Source organism: Clupea harengus, chromosome 9 (assembly GCF_900700415.2).
Source record: "Clupea harengus chromosome 9, Ch_v2.0.2, whole genome shotgun sequence".
NCBI classification, from domain to species: Eukaryota; Metazoa; Chordata; class Actinopteri; order Clupeiformes; family Clupeidae; genus Clupea; species Clupea harengus.
Genome location: NC_045160.1, coordinates 17,019,121 through 17,039,120, shown reverse-complemented (window position 1 = coordinate 17,039,120; position 20,000 = coordinate 17,019,121). Strand labels below are relative to the sequence as shown.

The 20,000-nt window shown below is 49.8% G+C and overlaps 1 protein-coding gene across 4 annotated transcripts in view; it reads left to right on the top strand.

Moving 5' to 3' along the window:
- The window catches only part of LOC105897183 (F-BAR and double SH3 domains protein 2), a 64,884-nt gene that overhangs the window by 23,770 nt on the left and 21,114 nt on the right, over positions 1–20,000 (top strand). For all 4 annotated transcript variants that reach the window (XM_031573695.2, XM_031573694.2, XM_031573697.2 and 1 more), the window contains exons 4-8: positions 12,468–12,547; positions 12,880–13,024; positions 13,261–13,394; positions 14,995–15,049; positions 15,646–15,774. In XM_031573695.2, the coding sequence (XP_031429555.1) occupies positions 12,468–12,547; positions 12,880–13,024; positions 13,261–13,394; positions 14,995–15,049; positions 15,646–15,774 (543 nt within the window). The remainder of the gene's footprint in view (positions 1–12,467; positions 12,548–12,879; positions 13,025–13,260; positions 13,395–14,994; positions 15,050–15,645; positions 15,775–20,000) is intronic.

Below are 20,000 nucleotides of genomic sequence, written 5' to 3'. Positions count from 1 at the left end.
GGGAATTGAAGCTGTCACCTTGGCAGAGCTACTGTGTTTTACCAGTGGACCTTCAGCAGAAGCTGACTGACTGATTTATTCTGGGGCATTTGGATTGATCCAAGCCACCAGAGAAAATGCATACGCACCCCTCAAAGAAGAGTTGGCTCTCTGATGTGTAAATATGTGTGTGGCTGCGTGTAAATATATTTTATATATTTATTTTCTGGCTCAAGACTTTTTCAGGCCTCTGTAATCCACAGTTAGAAGCTTAGCCCGTAGTTTATGCCCAGATTATGTTTTTGGATTCTTGTTGCGTTTGCTATTGACGTTTGGCTGCGCTGGCGTCTGACTGAGCTGGACAGCAGTGCCGGTGCAGATGGCCCAACGGTAGACCCGGTCAGACTCCGGTGAAGCCAGTCACACAGCCCCACAGTTTCCCACTCGGACGCGCCTGACCCCCGTCTGCCGTGTCCAATCTACTGTCACCGATCAGACAGGACAGGAAGACGCCCCGCCAAAAAGCCCCGGACACGCGCCCCATGGGAGGGGCCACAGACAGGGTGGCGCAGGGAGATGATGTCATCCCCAGGGGTTGAAGGGTGTGGGGCTTAGGATCTGACATGGATTTAGCAGAGCCTCGTGATCTCCGTCATCATCTTCGTCATCCTCACTCACAGATAGCTACTGGTGGCAGACAGAGGGAGGGGATGGGAAGAAAGGTAAAGAGAAAGACAGCCAAGGAAGTGATGGCAGTGAGACAGACATAGCGTGAGAAGAAATGGTCTAGAGAGAAAGAGAGAAAGAGAGAGAGAGAGAGAGAGTGTGAAATGGGTGGAAGAGTGGAGCAGCTTGAGGCTGTAAAAATAGAGGAAGAAGTTACGCCTGAACGTCTCTGTATGTGTTGGTTTTGTTGTTTTCACAATCTGTTTGTGTGGTTGGGGGCAGACGTGGGCGTGAGAATCATTGGATAACACATTGGAAGTTGTTGTGGCCAAACTAGTGCCTCAACTAATAGCAAGAAAAATAGAAGGGTGGAATCGTGTGTTTTTCCGAAAGGGCTGAGTCTGAACTTAGAGATTTAAATGGCCCCAGTGGAGATAGTGTGTGTGAAAGAAAACTGAACATCTCGCTGGGTGGCCGGGAGCTGCTGCCAGCCAGTGGAGGGATGAACACGAGGAGCAAGAGATGAGCTGGAGGCGGAGAGGAGAGGAGAGGAGGTGGTTTGTGGAGGAGAGCGGGGGTGAAATGTGGTTCCTGACTGGCTGGCCTCCAGTCTCCTCTGCCTGAGAGCTGAGAGCGGCGCTGCTGCTGCTGGTCCTGTGGCTGCCCTTCTGGGTGCCTGCTCATAATGGCCCTTTAAAAAGCCATCAAACACATCTTGCGCCAGAGCACGTCCACTAACAAGCACACACCCATAACCCCCCCCCCCCCCCCCCCCCACACACACACACACACAGACAGACAGACTAATGTTAATGATGCAGGCTCAGGTGTATAAACATACACACAGACAACCCTGTACTCACTCACACATGCACACTCAGGTTAAAGGCAAACATAGAAAATGTCTCCATAGGTCCTAGACACAGAGCGTGTGCTGTAGTGTGGTGGTCATTGGGCCGCTGACTGTTTGCTCTGGCTGTTAAATGAGCTGTCTAGTCTGGCCAAGTGCACCTTCGAGAACTAGAGGTCCTTTGCTCTCTCTCTCTCTCTCTCTCTCTCTCTCTCCTCTCCTTCCCTTGTTTTCTCCTCTCTGCCCCCTTGGTCTCACACATACACAAGATGGTTTATAGGCACCAGGTGCTGTCTCCATGGCAATGGCCAGATGTGAGAATACTGGCACTGGGCACAGACAAGCAGGAAAGTGGTTGCCCTGGTGAGGCCAGAGGCCATAATGAGAGGCATCATGTGTGTGTCTGGTGGACATGGGGAGGGGGGGTTACATTATATCAGGAAGAAGGGGCAATAATGAGCAAATAGGGGTTGTCTGTGTTAGGATGTTTGGGACGGTCGACATCAGACCATATGATAAGTGCAAGGTGCAAGAGACCTCCCCTCTCACTCTCTCTCTTTCACACTCTCATATTTCCCTCTATTTCAGCCCGACGTTCTGTTTCTGTTCTGTCCCTGTCATGTTGACCTCTGTACATCACAACATCTCCCTGAGGGATGAAAAAAAATCATCTGGTGTGAACTCATTGATTCGATACAAAATGGTAACCCAGTGTGTGTGGGTGTGTGTGTGTGTGTGTGTGTGTGTGTGTGTACATGTGTGTGTGTTTACACACCCATGATGAAAGCCCTTCTCTACTGCTGCATCAATCAGCCTGGCAGAAAGTGCCGTGCCCAGTATTATAGATTGGCTCCCGTGCCCCCGGTGTCCTCTCTTCACACACTTCACAGTCTTTAATACAGTTATTAGACCCCCAGCCCATCTCCATTAAAACACTGACCATGTGCCAGCCCCCATCAGCCAGATGCCATTGGCAGCTAGGGCTGTGTGTGTGTGTGTGTGTGTGTGTGTGTGTGTGTGTGTGTGTGTGTGTGTGTGTGTGTGTGTCAAGGTTATTATAGTTTTGCGTTTTTCACTAGTTTTTATTTTTATTTCGTTTTGACTTTTTGTTTTCAATTTCAGTTTAGTTTTAATTAGTTTTTAAAGCGGGTTTGCTAGTTTAGTTTAGTTTCTATTTTTTGAAAATGCTTAGTTTGAGTTTAGTTTTTATTAGTTTCAGTATTAGTTTTAGTCTTTACCGCGGAATGCAAGAAACCAAGAGGGGGGGGGGGGGGGGGGCAGTCAAAACAAAATGCTCAAAATGAATAGAAGATACAAGCTATAATAAATAATATGTAATAAAAACAGAATTTGCGCATGTCCTGTTCAAACAGACAGGAGACAGCGAGACGGTGAGGCAGCGACGAGCTGTGCCTCATCTCAGATTGCGCAATCCCTCACAAACTAGGTTGAGCGCATGCGTAGAACCTATTTAGTTTTGCTGATCTGACGTAAAGCCGCAGTGAAAAAGCACGGAGAGGAGGCAAATAGTACCTCTGCTTCAATAAAGGGAGCATGCGAGAGCCCACCGGTCGGGTTTATTCTTGTTCTGCCGTTACTCTTCTTATATTTGACATTGACTACGAAAATGGAAGATTCTATAGCTAAGCTAAAACATTTCTCATAACTGGACTTTCAATCAAAACGTGAATTGATCAATAATGGGAGACCAATGCCGTAGCTAAAATGAATGCTTGAAACGACGGGACAGAAGATAACTCGATCGACTTCTCACATCCAAAGCCAAAATGTTTTGAAAATATTTTGAACCTCAAGAATAGATTTGGTTTTGGACGTACAGCGGAGACTAAATATTAGCAGGGGGGTATCTCACCCCTCATTCGCTAACATTACATTGATATCAGAGAAAGCCCTTGCTCCGTTAATTTCCCGTTCTCTTAGGATTGTTTAATGTCTATGTAAAGCCATTTAACATCAAACAAGTGGTTGTGATCACTTTGGTGAGCTGATTTTGAGAAATTAAACTTGAATTGCAGCTAAAGTTGTACATAATCACACATATTAACACGAGTTCATCACAAGCTAGCAGCTGCCAACTGTATGTAGCCACCTTACCTATGTTAGAATGCTGATATGAAAAACAACCAGTAGTCAATGTGCAAGCTGCCAATTGAATGGTGATTTAAGCTACTGTATTGGGTTTATATATTTGTAAATCTGACTCTGAAAGAGTCAGTGCCTCACCAGCCACGAACCTCACCGCACGTTACTGTTCCAGGTAATCCCAAATAGGACTCTGTCGCTTTCTCCCGACTTTTGCCGCCATAATACCAGGTGAGGGGCGTGTAGTAAAAGTGGTACGGCGGAAGATAGACGCTATGTATGAAATCAATTGACATCTATGAAATACATTGACAAAGACGAAAACTAAGGACATTTTCTCTATAATTCTATTTTATTTTAGTTAGTTTTGTAAAGACACAATACAGTTTCAGTTAGTTATCGTTTTTTTTATAAAGCCTCGTTTTTATTTTTATTTCAGTTAACGAAAAGAAAAATCACACCTCGTTTTCGTTTTTTCGTTAGTTTTCGTTAACTATAATAACCTTGGTGTGTGTGTGTGTGTGTGTGTGTGTGTGTGTGCGTGTGTGCATGTGTGTCTGTGTCTGTGTCTGTGTGTGTGTGTGTGTGTGCGTCTGTGTGTGTGTGTGTGTGTGTGTGTGTTGGTGTGTGTGTGTGCTGTGTTTGTGTGGTGTGTGTGTGTGTGTGTGTGTGTGTGTGTGTGTATGTTTGTGTGTGTGTGTGCGTCTGTGTGTTTGTGTGTGTGGCTCCTCTGCATCCTCTTTAATGTAGGATTTTTGGCTCCAGGCATAAAGCACACAAGCGTAGCCAAGACTGAAGCCGTCTGGCCCAGCAAATCTGGATGCTTGGTAGCAGACACACAATCCTACTATCTGACAATACTGAAGTGTGCATGTGTTTGCAGTGGTGTGTGCCATGTGTTTTGTGAGTTTCCGTACATATGTGTTAATGGTGTCTGTGTCTGTATGTGTAGCTTTGTATCTGGTGCTTGTATGGGTGTGTATGCTGTTGTTAGCCACACTGTGGTTGATTCCTACCCAGCATTGACACCGTCTGGGAGGGGGGGGGGGGGTTATGTGGGTCAGGAAGGCAAAGGTGAAGGGTCGAGAGGGGAATAATGGCCTGATCAGCTCGGCCACTCCAGACGCCAGACTCCCTCCGTCAGAGAGGGGCCTGCCCAGCAATAAAATAAGGAAGATGACTGTGATCCTGTCCCACCCCCCCACACCGTCAAACAGAGTCCTCAGCCCAGCCAGTGAGCCCGTTCCCAAACTGAAACCCCTACAGCGATGAAGCATGTTTGTGAAAACCTGCACAAAAAGGTTTTTTTCTCAGCTAAAAAATCTCCGAAACCTTCCCGTCCATCCGGAGTTGAAAGAAACACACTTGCACCCCTCTGTGCCCCCTTGAGGAAGATCATGCTTTGTTGAGGCTGACGTCCAATATTCACACAAGCACGCACCTGTGCATACGCCATGCCACGCAAGGCCAACAGTCTAGGTTTTTTAGAGCTCTATGTCTCCTTTGCTGTGCTGCATCAGGACACACAGTCTCTCCGACCTGCTCTCTTCCCTTTCTTCATCCCCCTCTCCCCTTCAGAAACACGAGAGCATGCAGGAAACATATGGTGAGCAGAGGGCCTGGGGGTCTGAGGTGACCCTCTTCCTACTGCCCCCCCCCCCCCCCACACACACACACACAGACTTCTTGCTGGAGCCATAGATTATGCATGACAAGAAGGCCTGGCCTCATTGTGAAGCGATAACTCAACCCAAACCAGATCGGAATTGTTGTGGAACCCGATCCTGCTTCGGTGAAAGTGAAACAGTTGTCTTAACCGAAACTCTCCAAAGAGCACACATGGTCACCTTATGCTCCAGGGTTTGCCGCTTCGACTCGGCTGAGCAGTCCGTTGGGCGGTGCGGCTCGTCTCAGGATGTAGCATTAGCGCTTGGACTGTTGAGCTGGAAGAAGCCCCGAGGCCAATAAACAACCACAGTCGATTAGAGTGTATCGCACTAACAGGCCCTACACATTAGCACGCCCGGCCCCTCGCTTGTGTGCTTCACTCTTCCCCTCTTCTTTCTCTCAGTTTCTTTTTCTGTCTTTATTTCTCGTTCTTCCACTTGAGCAAAAGACCCAGTTTGGCATCAAATCAAACCCTAACTTGCAAGGGGTTTAATGGCTCCCAGAATGTGTGTGTGGAGGCAGCTTTGCATCTTCTCACCCCACACGCACACAAACACAACGCTGTATGAAACCAGACCGTGAGCCAAGCCCAGTACCCCACACCATCTCTCTGTTGTGTGGCAGAAGAATCCAGAGTTAGGCCTAGCACTCCCCTCTTTGCCCCGTGGACACGGTGAGGTAGACGTGTGCTGGCATTCAGCACTTCTTATGTTTTATAGCCGGCCTCTCCAGATGCCAGGGTTCTCTCTGGTGCTGGGTTTACTTTGCCCTTTGCCAGCAGGGGCCAGCAGCCAGAGGTCCTCCTCCTGGATGAGGTCCACCAAAGGGGTAGACTGGGCCAGAACCCAAGCCCACCTCGTCTCACTGCCCCAGACTGAGTGCCTTAGCTGGGCAGTCAGGGCTCGTTGTCCTGCCCTGCTGGTTGATGAGGTAGAAGTGGAGGGTGGGGGTGGGGGGGGGGTTAACAGACACGGTGGCAGGATTGATTTTGGAGCAGAGAGGCAGATAGGCCAAGCCATGAAGCTTCTGGAAACTTCATCAATGGCGTTGCCAGCTCAATGCCCCCATTGTGCCCGTGTGAGAAGGGCAGGGCCGGTTCTGGAAGCTGACCCACAGAGTAGAGCCGGGCACAAAGCACAAAGGGGAGACTGTGTGACGAGTGTGAGCAGGACGGCCGGTCCGGGCTGGTCCGGAGTGGACCTCCAGCGCCACAGAACGCTGGCTCTGCAAACACTCACTCAGCCAAGCCCAACGCCCTTCCCTCTCTCTTTCTACCAGTCTCTTACTACTCACTACTCTCCCCCTCTCTCTCTCTCTCCCCCTCTCTCTTTCTACCAGTCTCTTACTACTCACTGCTCTCCCCCTCTCTTTCTCTCTCTCTACCCCTCTCTCTCTCTCTCTCTCTCTCTCTCCCCCTCTCTCTCCCAGTCTCTGAGCTCACTTCCATCCTCATTCATCTCGCTTATCTCCGCTCAACACGCTCACATACACTACCCGGTCATTTGTCTCTGTCGGTTTCCCATTCTTTCCTTCTTTCTTTTCGCCGTCTTTTCTGTTGTACACACACAGGCATGTTGCACGCATGCCTCGCGCAGTGACCCACAGTGCAGTGGTGCAAGGCTTCCTCCCATCATTCTGGCCACAGGAAAGGCTGAGATCCTGTTGTTTTTAATCCTCCAAGCTAAACGCTGAGCTGGCACTGGACCTCGCTGCTCCATCTTTCTTTCTTTCTCTCTCTCTCCCTCCCTCTCTCTTTCTCTGTCTTTGTGTGTGTGTGTGTGTGTGTGTGTGTGTGTGTGTGTCCCCTTGCTGACTCGGCATAATGCCTGGGGGTTAAAGTCAATATGCATTTTAGCCACACAAACACCACACCCGCATCTGACTCTAATGTTATAACTGGTAATGTGTTTGGATGTCCTGCTGACTGTCAACATGGCAGGCCAGGGCTGTGTAAAAGATGGATTGAGTGAAAGATTTAAAGTGAAGGCTGGAATTGGAGTAAAACAGTGGATGAAAGGAGAGGGGAGGAGAAGGGGGTGATTTAGAGGGGAAAGAGAGGGAGGTGAGGTGAGGTGCACTAGACTGGAAGTGGTTGAGAAGAGTGGCTTGTTAGGTAGCTGGAAAGGGAACAGTGGGATGGGAGATTGATCCTAAAACGTCTGGCAAAGATTCCATCCTTTTATGGCCTCATCGTTTTATGATTTTGCTTTCAATGAGAGGACAAAAGCCTACATCAACCTCAGAGTTTTTTACTGCTCCTTTAGATGATGAACAACCTCCAATAAGGCCAATCAGGACTGAACACTGACTGAGAATTTCTTCTTTTATTTTACAGCTTATGGAGATTGCGTATTCACTCAACCATAATGGTGTGTCACCGACTGCTATTGTGGTGATGTCACCTCACTGATTCTGGCTTACCTGAAGATAATACGTCACAGCTTCCCCCTTCCCAGTCTCAGTGCCCCCATTATGTTGTCATTTCCTCCACACCAGGACGTCAGTCTGCACATGACTCAGTGCCTCTCTCTCTCCTCACCTTCTCCCACTCTCTTTCTTCTCTCCTCTGAGTTGCATGGTCTGCACAGGATATCCTGATGGGCAGACCTACCTTTCAACACCCCACTTGCCCAACAAAAACAGGAAGTGTGTGTGAATGTGGGTGTTTTAGGGTAGTCGGTTTGGTGTATTAGTGGAGTTTCCGCCAGACCTGGTGTATTAGTGGAGTCGTCGTCCCCCCCCCCCCCCCCCTATTTCCCAGCTACCAGTCTGGCCAGGTCCCCTGTCGTGCTTGGAGGAGACTAACTGCCATGCAGGGGGTCCTGATCTTCATGTACCATCTCCTCAAGAGCAAGTTCAAGCTCACTGAAACCACCAAGATGGTCACCACTGTCAAAACCCCTGTTTGTTTCACGGTAGCTTGTTTTAAGTTCTCGATATCAATAGTGATCGACCTATTTTCTGGATGTTTACCCAACGGGTGTTTAGCTTGATTATTATCAATCCCCTTTTGTCTTTGTTCACCCCTAGCCCTCATAACCCCCAGTGACAGATTAAGGCCTGTAATCTCCTCTCGGTAAATAACTCCACAAATCTTTTGTTTGCTGTAAGTCTGTGTTTTTTGACCCATATAAGGAGCGATGCCCTGACCCCACCTGCTGACGACTCCGTCTGAGACTGCTGGATGACCTAATATGCTGTGTCTGACAGAACTTCCCATTTTAAACAGAGGCTGACGTTTTTCTCACATCTTGGCCACACCTTGTGGCTTCAGGTCTTTCAAGCTCTGTGTGAACCAAAGACTGAAAGCCAAATTACTGTGCATGAAATGGCATAGAAGAAAATCTCACAACTGCGCGATGCACCGTTGAATTTGGCAAGAGGAGGGGGCATGACGCCATATGCTGCATCTTATCATATACATTTGCACCTAAAGCCTATACATACATTTTATCACTAACATCTGTTGTTTTTTGTTTTGGCTTCAATAATGAAGATGTCTTTGGTTGCCGCCATTAAATCACCTCACCCATAACCCCCCCACCATCTGTCAGTTGGGCTTGAGTGTTCCGACCCAGAATGCGGTCAGATGGAGAGTCGTGAGATAAAGCGGCCCCCGTGCCATATCTCTGTGCCAGAGCCGTTCCCTCTACGGAGCAGTTAATGACACGGCGAGCGAGAGCGTGAGAAAGTATGCACATGCTGTTTGGGTTCCGTTTGGCTCCCGGTGCGTCCTGCTCTCAGCCCATTGGCCGTCAGAGGGGGAAGCAGGCGCCACACACGGAGAGGGCTTTCACACACCCCGTGTGATTTAAGTGGCACTTATAAACACAGAAGGTGCTAGAAGCTTTAGAGGCTTTTCCTTGTTTCTTTTTCTTTTTGAAACCCCCAAAAACTATGTTTACGTTGTCACACATGGCCTCTTCCTGCCTGCTCAGAAGAAGACTGGCCGATTCGGGTGCTTTTTTTACCGGTGTCATCTTACCCCCCGAGACCACACACATACACACGCTCACACACGCCTGTCGCCATGGTAATGTGTCGTTGAGCGGCAGGTGGTTGTTGGACAGAGAAGGTATGATTACCTGTGCGGGTCGGTACCCCGGGGGGTACACCAATAGGAGAGCAATCGACCCATCACACCTGGAACCCCACAGACCCTCAGGGAGGCAGTGGGCACTGGAGCCTGGGGGCAGGGGGGGTGGAGGGGGCATCCACCATATGCCATTATCTACCAAATCAGCTAGTCTGGGACTGTGTTTTCCCACCATTGTGCTCTCCTCCGTCTCCTTGGCCAAGAGCACAGGTGGAAGGTCACCCTCAGCTTGTACATTTACCGTGTGGTGAAGTCCAAACAACGACGCTGACTACGGGGCAAATTAGCCAAACAAAGCTAACGATGACACGCTCTGATTTCCGACAAGATAAACCCACAGCTCTCGAGCCTCACCCCCTTCTCCTCTACTGTAAAACTTGATTTGCAAGACAAGAGCTGTAATTGGCAGCTCTTTTTTTAGGGTGCTTTAGTGCACTCTGTCATTAGTCAGTGTCAGACCAGCCTGGCTTTCTCTCCTTCACTCCCTCACTCATGTATTGTCACACACACACACACACACACTCAGTGACTGATACATTCTTTGCTACTCTCTCACAAGTCCATATCTTTCTGGCTGCCTCAGTCAAACTATTTAGGTGAACCTGGTTTGTCTGTCTGTGCATGTTTGGTAATGGTGTATGTCCCAAAATGTTCTCTCATAAGACCTGTTTACCTGTTGCCCTATAGAGGGGATCAGAAGTTCATACACACACACACACACACACACACACACACACACACACACACACACACACACACACACAAAAACACGTACACGTACATGTACAGTCCTTCTATATATTATATATATATATATATATATATATATCACCTCAGTCCGGTCAAGGCTAAAACAAGCATTCAGATCACCAGTTTACCAGTTGACATCCTCACTTAACCCTTAACACAGATAATTAGACTGTAGACACGACTACACCTGGATCCACCATAGACCTCTATACAGCCCTGAAGCACACACAGAAGGACTTTCCAGTGCAAAGAGAGAGCGACAGGGAGGGAGAGAAACTGAAAGGGAGGGAGAGAGAGAAGGCAGGGAGGGAAAGAGTGACAGTAAACGAGGGAGAGAGAGAGAGAGGGGTGGAGGATGAGAATGTGAATAGCAAACTTCTGAGGCAGATGTGGGCTTACAGACTCTCCTTTCTTTTTCTACCGTGTTTTCCACCTTATTTTCATTCCTGCATTTGAGATGTGTGCTTTGTAAACTCCCTCCTCTCAATGTGTGTATGTGTGTGTGTGTGTGTGCGCGTGCGCTTGTGTGTGCGTGTGCGCGTGTGTGTGTGCGTGTGTGTGTGTGCGTGTGTGTGTGTGTGTGTGCGTGTGTGTGTGCCAGCGTGTCACACTCACAGATACACACTCAAAGACAGAAAACTGCAGAGTGGAGAGGTGTTTGTGTTTGTGTGTCTGTGTAGAGACGGGGTGTGTGTTGGCTATTTTAAGCGGCGCTGAAAGAGGAGGAGGAGGAGGAGGAAGGTAAATAAAAGACGTAAGCTCAGCTGATCACTGCGCTTTTTGAGCCTGCTGAAAGACTTCTCTCTCTCTCTCTCTTTCCCTCCCTCCTTTTCTTACACCCCACCCAACTCAGCAGCCCGGACACCCCTTAGACATGTCAAATTTGGAGGAGAAGGGCCTTATTCTTCTACCTTTCGTGCGCGTGCGTGCGTGCGTGCGTGCGTGTGTGTGTGTGTGTACGTGCATGCGTGTGTGTGCATGTGTGTGAGGTAGGTAACATATCCACACTGTGCTACGGAAGGAAGCCAGAATATACTTACACCCTTACACATAAGTCTCTCACTCACTCACTCACTCACTCTCTCTCTCTCTCTCTCTCTCTCTCTCTCTCTCTCTCTCTCTCTCTCTCTCTTACACACACACACACACACACACACACACACACACACACACACACACACACACACACACACACACACACACAGCTGACCCATGACTTAATGGCTGAGTTCATCATTTTCATCTCTTGTTTAAAATAGAAACAGTGATTAGAGAAGGATCTGTCAGGATCAGACTAGAGAAGCCTCTGTGCTGTTGTGTGTGTGTGTGTGTGTGTGGTGTGTGTGTGTGTGTGTGTGTGTGTGTGTGTGTGTGTGTGTGCGCTCACCCAAAACCAACCACACTCAGGCAGTCTCTGGAACCCTCTGTTGCTCGTGAGCCGGGGCCCGGTTCTCCAGCCTGGCTCCTAGTGGCCCCTCTCTCCCTCTCTGCCGTTGTGTGGCACACAGGACAGGCTGGCAGGTGGCGGTGACATAACTGTGCCATGTTTATGCAGCGGTAAACGTCCACGGATCACAGCCTGTTAATCTCCCCCCCCCCACACACACACTCCCACTCCACCCCCTCTCTCTATGGGGTGCACCGGTGAGAACAGTGGCTGCCTAATGGCCACAGGATGAAGTGGGCCAACAGAAGCCTTGGGATTGTTTTCTCTTTGTTGTTGTTGTTTTTGTGTACCCCCTCCATCTGTATGGAAGTATAGAGAGAGGAGAGAAGGGGGGGGGCTTGGTTATGTGTTTGGAGTGGGGCTCTTTTTAATGTCCTCCGCTTTCCCAGTGAAGCTGCCCCATACGCTCCCCCTCCAGCACTGTGCAAACATATGGCCCTGGCTCCACGCTTGGGCCTCCAGCCTGTGTTTGTGTGTGCTGTATGAGTTGATTGAGCACGAGTGTGTGTGTGTGTGTGTGTGGGGGGGGGGTAAATGGTTGATTGTGAAAGGGAGAGGGTGTGTGTGTGTGTGTGTGTGACGGCTGTTGCGGGTCTTTTGTCTTTCATGCTGCTGTAATGAATGAATGTTTATGGTGTGGATGGTGAGAAGACGCACATGGCCCTCTCAGTCAATCTGTGCTCGTGTAGAGATCCTGGCCTCTGAGTTTGGCTCGTTCTGCCTCACCTACGCTGCACAGTCTCTCATGCAGCGAACCCCTTAAACCATAGGCTCTTCCAATACCGTACAGACTCGCTCCAGCTCATATACATACTGGGAGCAGAGTCTGTGACCATGTTGGTTCCTGTTGAGCTGCAATGTGACATTAGTTATCTAACGCTGGCTGTTTTTTTCTGTGTGTTTGCCAGGCTCTGCAGAAGTTGGCCAGCCAGTACCTGAAGAGAGACTGGCCAGGGATCAAACCTGATGACCAGCACACTGACTACAGGTGAGCATGGTTTCTCCGCACTCGTTTTTACTTTACTTCTTTTTGCCCGGCCAAGTTTTTGCTGTGTTTGTGTTCATCCCAGCAGCAGCAGTAGTTCAGCCCCTTGTCTGTTGGGCTGCACGCTTGATTGGTTCTGTTTTTTATTTGGGCTGTCATGGAAATTGATGCGCTTGAGGGAGTGTGTGTGTGTGTGTGTGTGTGTGTGTGTGTCTACCCTATACGTGCTGAGATTGTTCATTTCTCTGTCTTCCTCCCATCTCCTCCCCCTCTCCTTTCCTTCTCTTTCACTGATTTTATTCCCTCTCTCTCTCTCTCTGTACGTCTCTGTGTAGGAATGTGTATGCGGTGTGGAGGGCCTACCTGGAGGGCACGGTGCAGGTGACGCAGTCGCGCATCAACGTCTTCGAGAACTACAAGAACGACATCACAGATCCGGCCAAAACCCTCCGGCTCTACAAGGAGCAGCAGCTAAAACGGGTACAGAGTGGGGAAGATAGACAAAGAACGGAGGAAAAAAAAGAAAAACACTTTCTGTCTTGACCCTTATAGTGAGATGCTGTGCATTGTAGTTTTGTAGTTATGTGTACATGTACATGTTATGTGTCCGTGAGTAGTGCAGCATGTTGCCCGTCATGGCAGAGTGCCCATCGCTGTATGTGCCACCTCCCCTCACTCCCCGCTGACGGCGCCCCTTGTCTGCCCCCTGTGTGCAGTGCATCGAGCAGCTGGGCCGCATCCAGGCGGAGCTGCAGGACTCGGTGAAAGACCTGGCCAAGTCCAAGAAGAAGTACTTCGAGCTGGAGCAGATGGCCCAGGCCGTCAGGGAGAAGGCCGACATCGAGGCCAAGTAGGTGCCTCGCCCGCCTGTTTGCCTGTCCACCCCGCAGGGGGGGGACACTAACAGCTAACCGTTAACCGCACCCAGGAGCTTGGCCAGTTAGCGCCCGACAGGGATGAAGGCAGTCGTGCCAGTAGCTTCTAGGGCTGTCCCATTTTTATGCCTGACCAGAAAGCCATCACCATCAAAATCTAAAAGCTTGTCCTTTATTCACCCGGTATGGATTGAATTGCAAATGCTGGAGCAGTCTGAGACGGGAAACATCACTGTAGCCTCACTGTAAAGTCATTAAGGATTCAGTGCACAATTAGCCCACAGCCGCCCAATGAATTCCCACCTTACGTTGACCTGTTTATTCACAAAGTGCAGAATCAGTGTAAGACAAACGCCAGCCCCGCTTTTCTACTGCACAGAAAGCATTCATCAGGACAAGACCTGCCAACCGAGACAGAAAAGAGAGTGAGAGAGTGACAGGAGGAGTGACAGGCTGAGGGACGGAGGAAGGGAGGGAGGGAGGGTGGTGAGTGAGAGGCTGGCCACCAGGAGCGGTGTGCTGGCCGAGGGGAGTTTGTATTGATCAGACAGTCAGCTTAGCTCTGCATTTTATTACTCGCCGTGAAGTGGACAGGAATTGAAATGACCTGCTGTGTGGCGAGGGGTGGGTGGTAGGAGATGGTGCTGATACACTCAGGCTTTCTTCATTGGGGGGATGACATCAGGAGGTCGTTCCTTACTGATATTAATCAGACATAAACTCTGTTATAATGTAGGCTACATCAAGTCTGCACTTACACATAAACATTACTCAAAGACATGTACTAACATATGCACTCACACACATTTGAACACTCTCTCCACAGTTACCACGGTGATTGGTCAACAGCACTTTCAGGAAAAGCAGTCCAGTATAAAAATCCCTAAAGAACTCACATGTAAACTTGCAGGTTTTTAAAAACATTACCTTATTCACTCACACTCTGTCTCGTGTATTCCCGTCTATGGTAACTTTGAGCTGAGCTTTAGGATTTGGGAGAGTTTCCCTTTGATTTTTTATCCGCTTGTACCGCTTTCACTATTAGATTTGAAATAGTCCCATACAGGACACACATGTTTCCTTCCTGACATATCTGACTTCTTCACCTGATAGTAGGCCTAATCCCATTAGTTATCGAGTGTGTGTAGGTCCTGATGGCTGTATCACCATTTAAATGGTGTCTGCTATAGCTTTAGCTAGTACACAGTAAAACCCGCTTTGTTGAATGGATTCGATGCCCGCCGTCTTGAAACGATAATGACGCACACACACACACACACACACACACACACACACACCTAAAGCATCAGTCACTCTCTTCTACCTCTCCGGGCTTCTCATAAAGAGTAGTATCTTAGCTGCTTGGCAGCGTGTGGAGGGCCAAGGCTCGGGGAGGATTTACAGCGGCTGCTGGGCTGTTCTCACAGGTTCAAGCTGGGCCTGATGCACTGATTTATGTTGCCTGGCCCAGGCCCATGGCTGTAAAGTGGGATTGATCTGGGTTTGATTGATGATGTCTGTTTAGCTCTCACTCACACTCTCTCTTGCCCCTACCCCCTCCTTGTGTTCTCACAGGTCAAAGCTGGGGCTCTTCCAGTCCAGGATAAGTTTACAGAAAGCTAGCGTGAAGGTTCGTGCCATTTGTCTGTCTCTCCGTCTCACTCTCTTTGTATCTTTCTCTCTCTTCCTCTCATCCTCTTTCCTTTTCTCACGTCTCACACATTTATCAGAGGATGACATGAAAGTGAACCATTTTCCTTTGAGTTGTTGTTTGTGTGTGTGTGTGTGTGTGTGTGTGTGTGAGACTCGCTCATCCACACACTCGCGTGTGCTCTCATCTCTCTCACGCCTGACACTCATCTGTCTGGAGCTCGGCAGCACCTGGGTCCTTGCAGCTGAGCCCAGATCAGCGTTAGCAGCAGACCAAAGCGCAGACACCGGCCCCAATGTCTCTCTTTGAGTGTAATCTCCCAGCATAAGCTGATGCCAGACTCGCTTTCTCAGGGCACGGCAACAACGCTGGAAGATAAAGGCACGCTGGTGGTTGGCAGCTTGGGACTATACTTGTACAAGCACAGATCCCTGTTCCCATTCTTTCCTTTCATTCTGTTTAATCATTTCTTTCTCTCTCTCTCACTCTCACTCTCACACACACACACACACACACACACACACACACACACACACACACACACACACATTCATCTGTCATTTTCTGTCTCTCAGTTAAAAGCCAAGAGGAATGACTGCAACTCAAAGGCCACCCACGCCAGGAACGACTACCTGCTAACGCTGGCGGCAGCTAACGCACACCAGGACCGCTACTACAAGACCGACTTGACCAGCGGCATCAAGGTGAGAGGGCTCTCCTCTCCTCTCCTCTCCTCTCCCCTCCCCTCCTCTCCCCTCCTCCCTGGGTCTAATTTCCCCTGCCGTCTCTCGTCTGTCCTTTACCTTTCTCCACCTCACTTCTTCACTTCTTTATTTTCCTTTTCCACTGCTCACCTCTTCTCATCTCAGTGCCAGCTCTCCCTTTTCCTTTTAGTGACTCACTCCCACAGGAATTCAAGAGGTCAGCTGTGTCATCATGATACTCCGCCTCACCTACTCTTCTCTGTCTCTCACACACACACACACACACACACACACACACACTCCGGACACGCTCGGCTGGCTGCTCAGCGGCGGTTTGACTGATGTGTCATTGGCTAGAGAGACCCCTTAAGCACAGGTCCCATGGATGACACCGTTACTGGACATGCTTTGCCTTGACCTTCCTGTCTGTAGCTGCACCTACACGAATACTTTCAAATAGCCGCTGTCTAGAAGGACCCACTTTTGTCTTGTGATGTCATGCTCTGTCTGATGGAGTCGCTGACATCAGCACATCGTCTCCTCCGTGACTCCACACCTCCCCTCACGGATTACCCATCGGCCCTTCCTCTGGGATGAAGCTGAACATGGCCAACTGATCCAGGCTAGACTCAGTCTCACAGCTGGGAGAAGACAGCATGTGTATTGAGTTTGCATGTAAGAGAGAAAGCATTAGCATGTGTGTGAGCGTGGATATTTTAGGGGAGGGAGAGAGTGTGTGAGAGAGGAAGAGAGAAGGGAGTGTGTGTGTGTGTGTGTGTGTGTGTGTCTCTGTGTGTGTGTGTGCAAGAAGAGGGACTGTGTGTGTGTGTGTGTGTGTGTGTGTGTGTGTGTGTGTGTGTGTGTGTGTGTGTGTGTGTGTGTGTGTGTGTGTGAAGGAAGCATGTCTGGTATGTGGCTCTCTCTGCCCTGCTCCCAAGGGTCATATCCTTGTGCTGTGCTCTCCAACGAGGCCCCTTGAAACACCCTCTCTTCTCCTTCCCTCCCCTCTGCCATTTCTTCCTCCACCACCTTGGGCACAGCTCTGGGTGAGGACCAACACCTTATTGAAGGACTTCACTTCTCTGTCCCCCAACTGAAATGCTGACTAACTCCCTGCCAATGGTTGAGGCCTGTCCAGCTGAGCCAGCGTTCAGAGGTCTTGGTGGCTGTTCCCTGGGTCCGTGTGCGGGCCAAGTTTTCAGGTTTTTTTTTTTTACGTTTGTGGCGCTCACTGCCAGCACAAACAGATCTGTGCAGTATCTGAACCCGGACTGCGTCCCCAAAAGAGGCTCAGATCACCTCCTTATTTAGTTCCAGATCTCAGCGCGCCGAGTCTCTGGTGAGCCGGGGCCCAAAAGTATACACTTTCAGAGTCAGCGTGAGACGGACTGTGGTCACTGCCAGAGTGAGATGTTCACTACAGGAGTGTGGTCACAGACAATCACTAGAGGAGTGTGGTCACGGCTAGAGATGTTCACTAGAGGAGTGTGGTCACGGCCGGAGTGAGGGGTTCACTACAGGAGTGTGGTCACGGCCGGAGTGAGATGTTCACTACAGGAGTGTGGTCACGGCCAGAGTGAGATGTTCACTAGAGGAGTGTGGTCACGGCCAGAGTGAGATGTTCACTACAGGAGTGTGGTCACGGCCAGAGTGAGATGTTCACTAGAGGAGTGTGGTCACGGCCGGAGTGAGATGTTCACTAGAGGAGTGTGGTCACGGCCGGAGTGAGATGTTCACTAGAGGAGCGCTAGGGAAGCAGCCCGGTGACTCATCTTTTTATCAGGCTCCATTTATAGCCAGAGCACTCTTCCCCCACAACTCATCAGGGCATTGCCCTCAGCCAGCCGTCCGTGGAGAGACGGGAGCCACGAGAGCCAATCAGGTTTGAGTGATGACCGGAGCATTTCAGTGTGACAGCCAATCGGTTAGCAGGGGAGCGGGAGCGCCCTGAACCGGTTGGAAAGGTGCGCGCTCACTTGACACTGGCCCAAGGAAAACGGAGACTGTCATTTACTGCATGCATCGTACAGCACACACAGATGCTGTTCGAGATTGGAGTTAAGAGAGATGTTTTATATGGAATGTCTCTCTCTCTCTCTCTCTCTCTCTCTCCCCCTCTCCCTTTCTCTCTCGCTCTCATTCAGTGTAAACAGCAGTCTACCTGTGATGGGAGCACTCAAGCGGTAAAACAGCATTAGTATGATTGAGTGGACCGGCGCTGGTTGTATTCCGGTGCGGAGCAGCCATGTGTGGCGCTGCAGTACATCCCTACATCGTTAGCCCACCCCAGTCCTACCCCATGTACAGTACATCATTATCCTGGCCCACATATAGGTCTGGGTATAGGCGCCTTATTTCTACCCATCATGGGGAAGCTTTAGAGGAGGATGATTGGAGCTGGTCTGGGATCAGTGGTTGGGACCAGCCTGAGCTCTTAATCCCTCCCCTGGCAGGGACCATGAGGGGGGGTTATATAGTGGTGAATAATTGATGGCTGGACACAAGGGCTGAGAGCTGGCCTCTGGGCAGCCAGCTGGCCTCTAGCAGCAGTCTCAGCAGCAGCAGCAGCAGCAGTAGCACGCTGGTGTTCCAACCCAGTCCAGTCCAACAGTGAGGCTTACAGCTCAGGTGCTCCACACGCAGCCACCCGCACGTCAGGAGGAGCTGCTGGAGTAAGCATGGACGGAGCGGCAGGACATATTAGTTCCTTCTCGTCCACTCACACTCTCTTTGTATCTCTCGCTGTCTGCCTCCTCTCCTCCTCCCTCCCTCCCTCCCTCCCGCTCCCTCGTTCCTTTGCTCTCCGCCCGGTCCATTCCGTTCACATGGTGAGAAAAGAGCTGACGCAGACACTCTGGAATGCTCAAGGGCTCCCCCTGTTGTCAAACATGCAACATGGACCCTCCTAGCGCATAATGTCTAAAGCGCGCTGTCAGTCAGTGGGCCAGTGCACTGTGGCTCTATGTGTGGAAAGGCCACTGGGACTCGTCCACGTTTGCTAAGAAATTCCTCGACTGTGTGAGTGTGACAGTATGTTTCTGTGTGTTTCTGTGTGTGTGTGTGTGTGTGCATGTTATTATTTGTTTTTGGACTAGCTGCTGGTGTGTGAGGCTGACTGCCCTTAAAAGGCAGGCAGGAGCAAAGGAAACCGAGATGCGGAGGTGCGGTCCGGCTACAGAACAACCAAAAGTCCCTTCTGTGGAATTCCCCCCCCCCCTCATTCTGAAAATTCATCATCACTCTCTCTCTCTTTCTCTCTCTCTCTTACACACACACACACACACACACACACACACACACACATATCCAAACACACACACCATTGTTTGTGCATGTGTGTGGTGTGTGATTGTATGTAGGTGTGTGTGTGAGTGAGTGAGCCCAGTGTGTTTCATGGCTTCTTTGAGGTTTGGAGCAGAGAGAGAGAGAGCTGGCGTTTCACAGCGAGGAGGTTCTCCGGTCTCCTGGCCAGCCTGACGGAGCCCACTCACCACTCACTCCGCTCCCTCCAGCCCAAGCACAGAAGCTCTGCAGAATACATGAAATTAAATTAAATTAAATAGGTAAAATACGTGTCTTAAGTTGAACTCTGCATGGAGGTCCTTTTCAGTAGCATTTATAAGACTCCGTTTCGGATTGATGTATAGAGTTTTGATGGTGTCGGTTGGGCTATCAGGCACGAGGCACAAGATACAAGACACGCTTGTTTTCTGTGTAATTTCCCTTGTGTGTTTGTGTGATTGTCGCTGTGTACCTGCGTAGGTGTGTGTGTGTGTGTGTGTGTGTGTGTGTGTGTGTGTGTGTGTGTGTGTGTGTGTGTGTGTGTGTGTGTGTGTTCACAGATGAGGGAAAGTCATTAGTGTGAGGTGCAGTGGAGGGGTGCAGGTGTGAATTAGTATTTGTGTTCTGCTGCCATGGAGTCGCACAGCAACTCATTGACTTGTTTGCGACGTGAGAAAATGGAAAAATACTTTGGCATAGTTAATTATGGCTCTCTTCTGTAGGGTGAGTACATTGCCGGTTTTAGTGGTTTAAGTGTGTGTGTGTGTGTGTGTGTGTGTGTGTGTGTGTGAGAGTGTGTGTGTAAGTGTGTGTGTGTGTGTGTCTGAGTGAGTGAGTGAGTGAGTATATGTGTCTACCTGGGAGTACAAGGGCACCCATGTGTTTGCACTTTTCAGCTTCTTCCCCTTGACAAAGCCAGGAAGCCCTGGTTCTTGCAGAGAGAC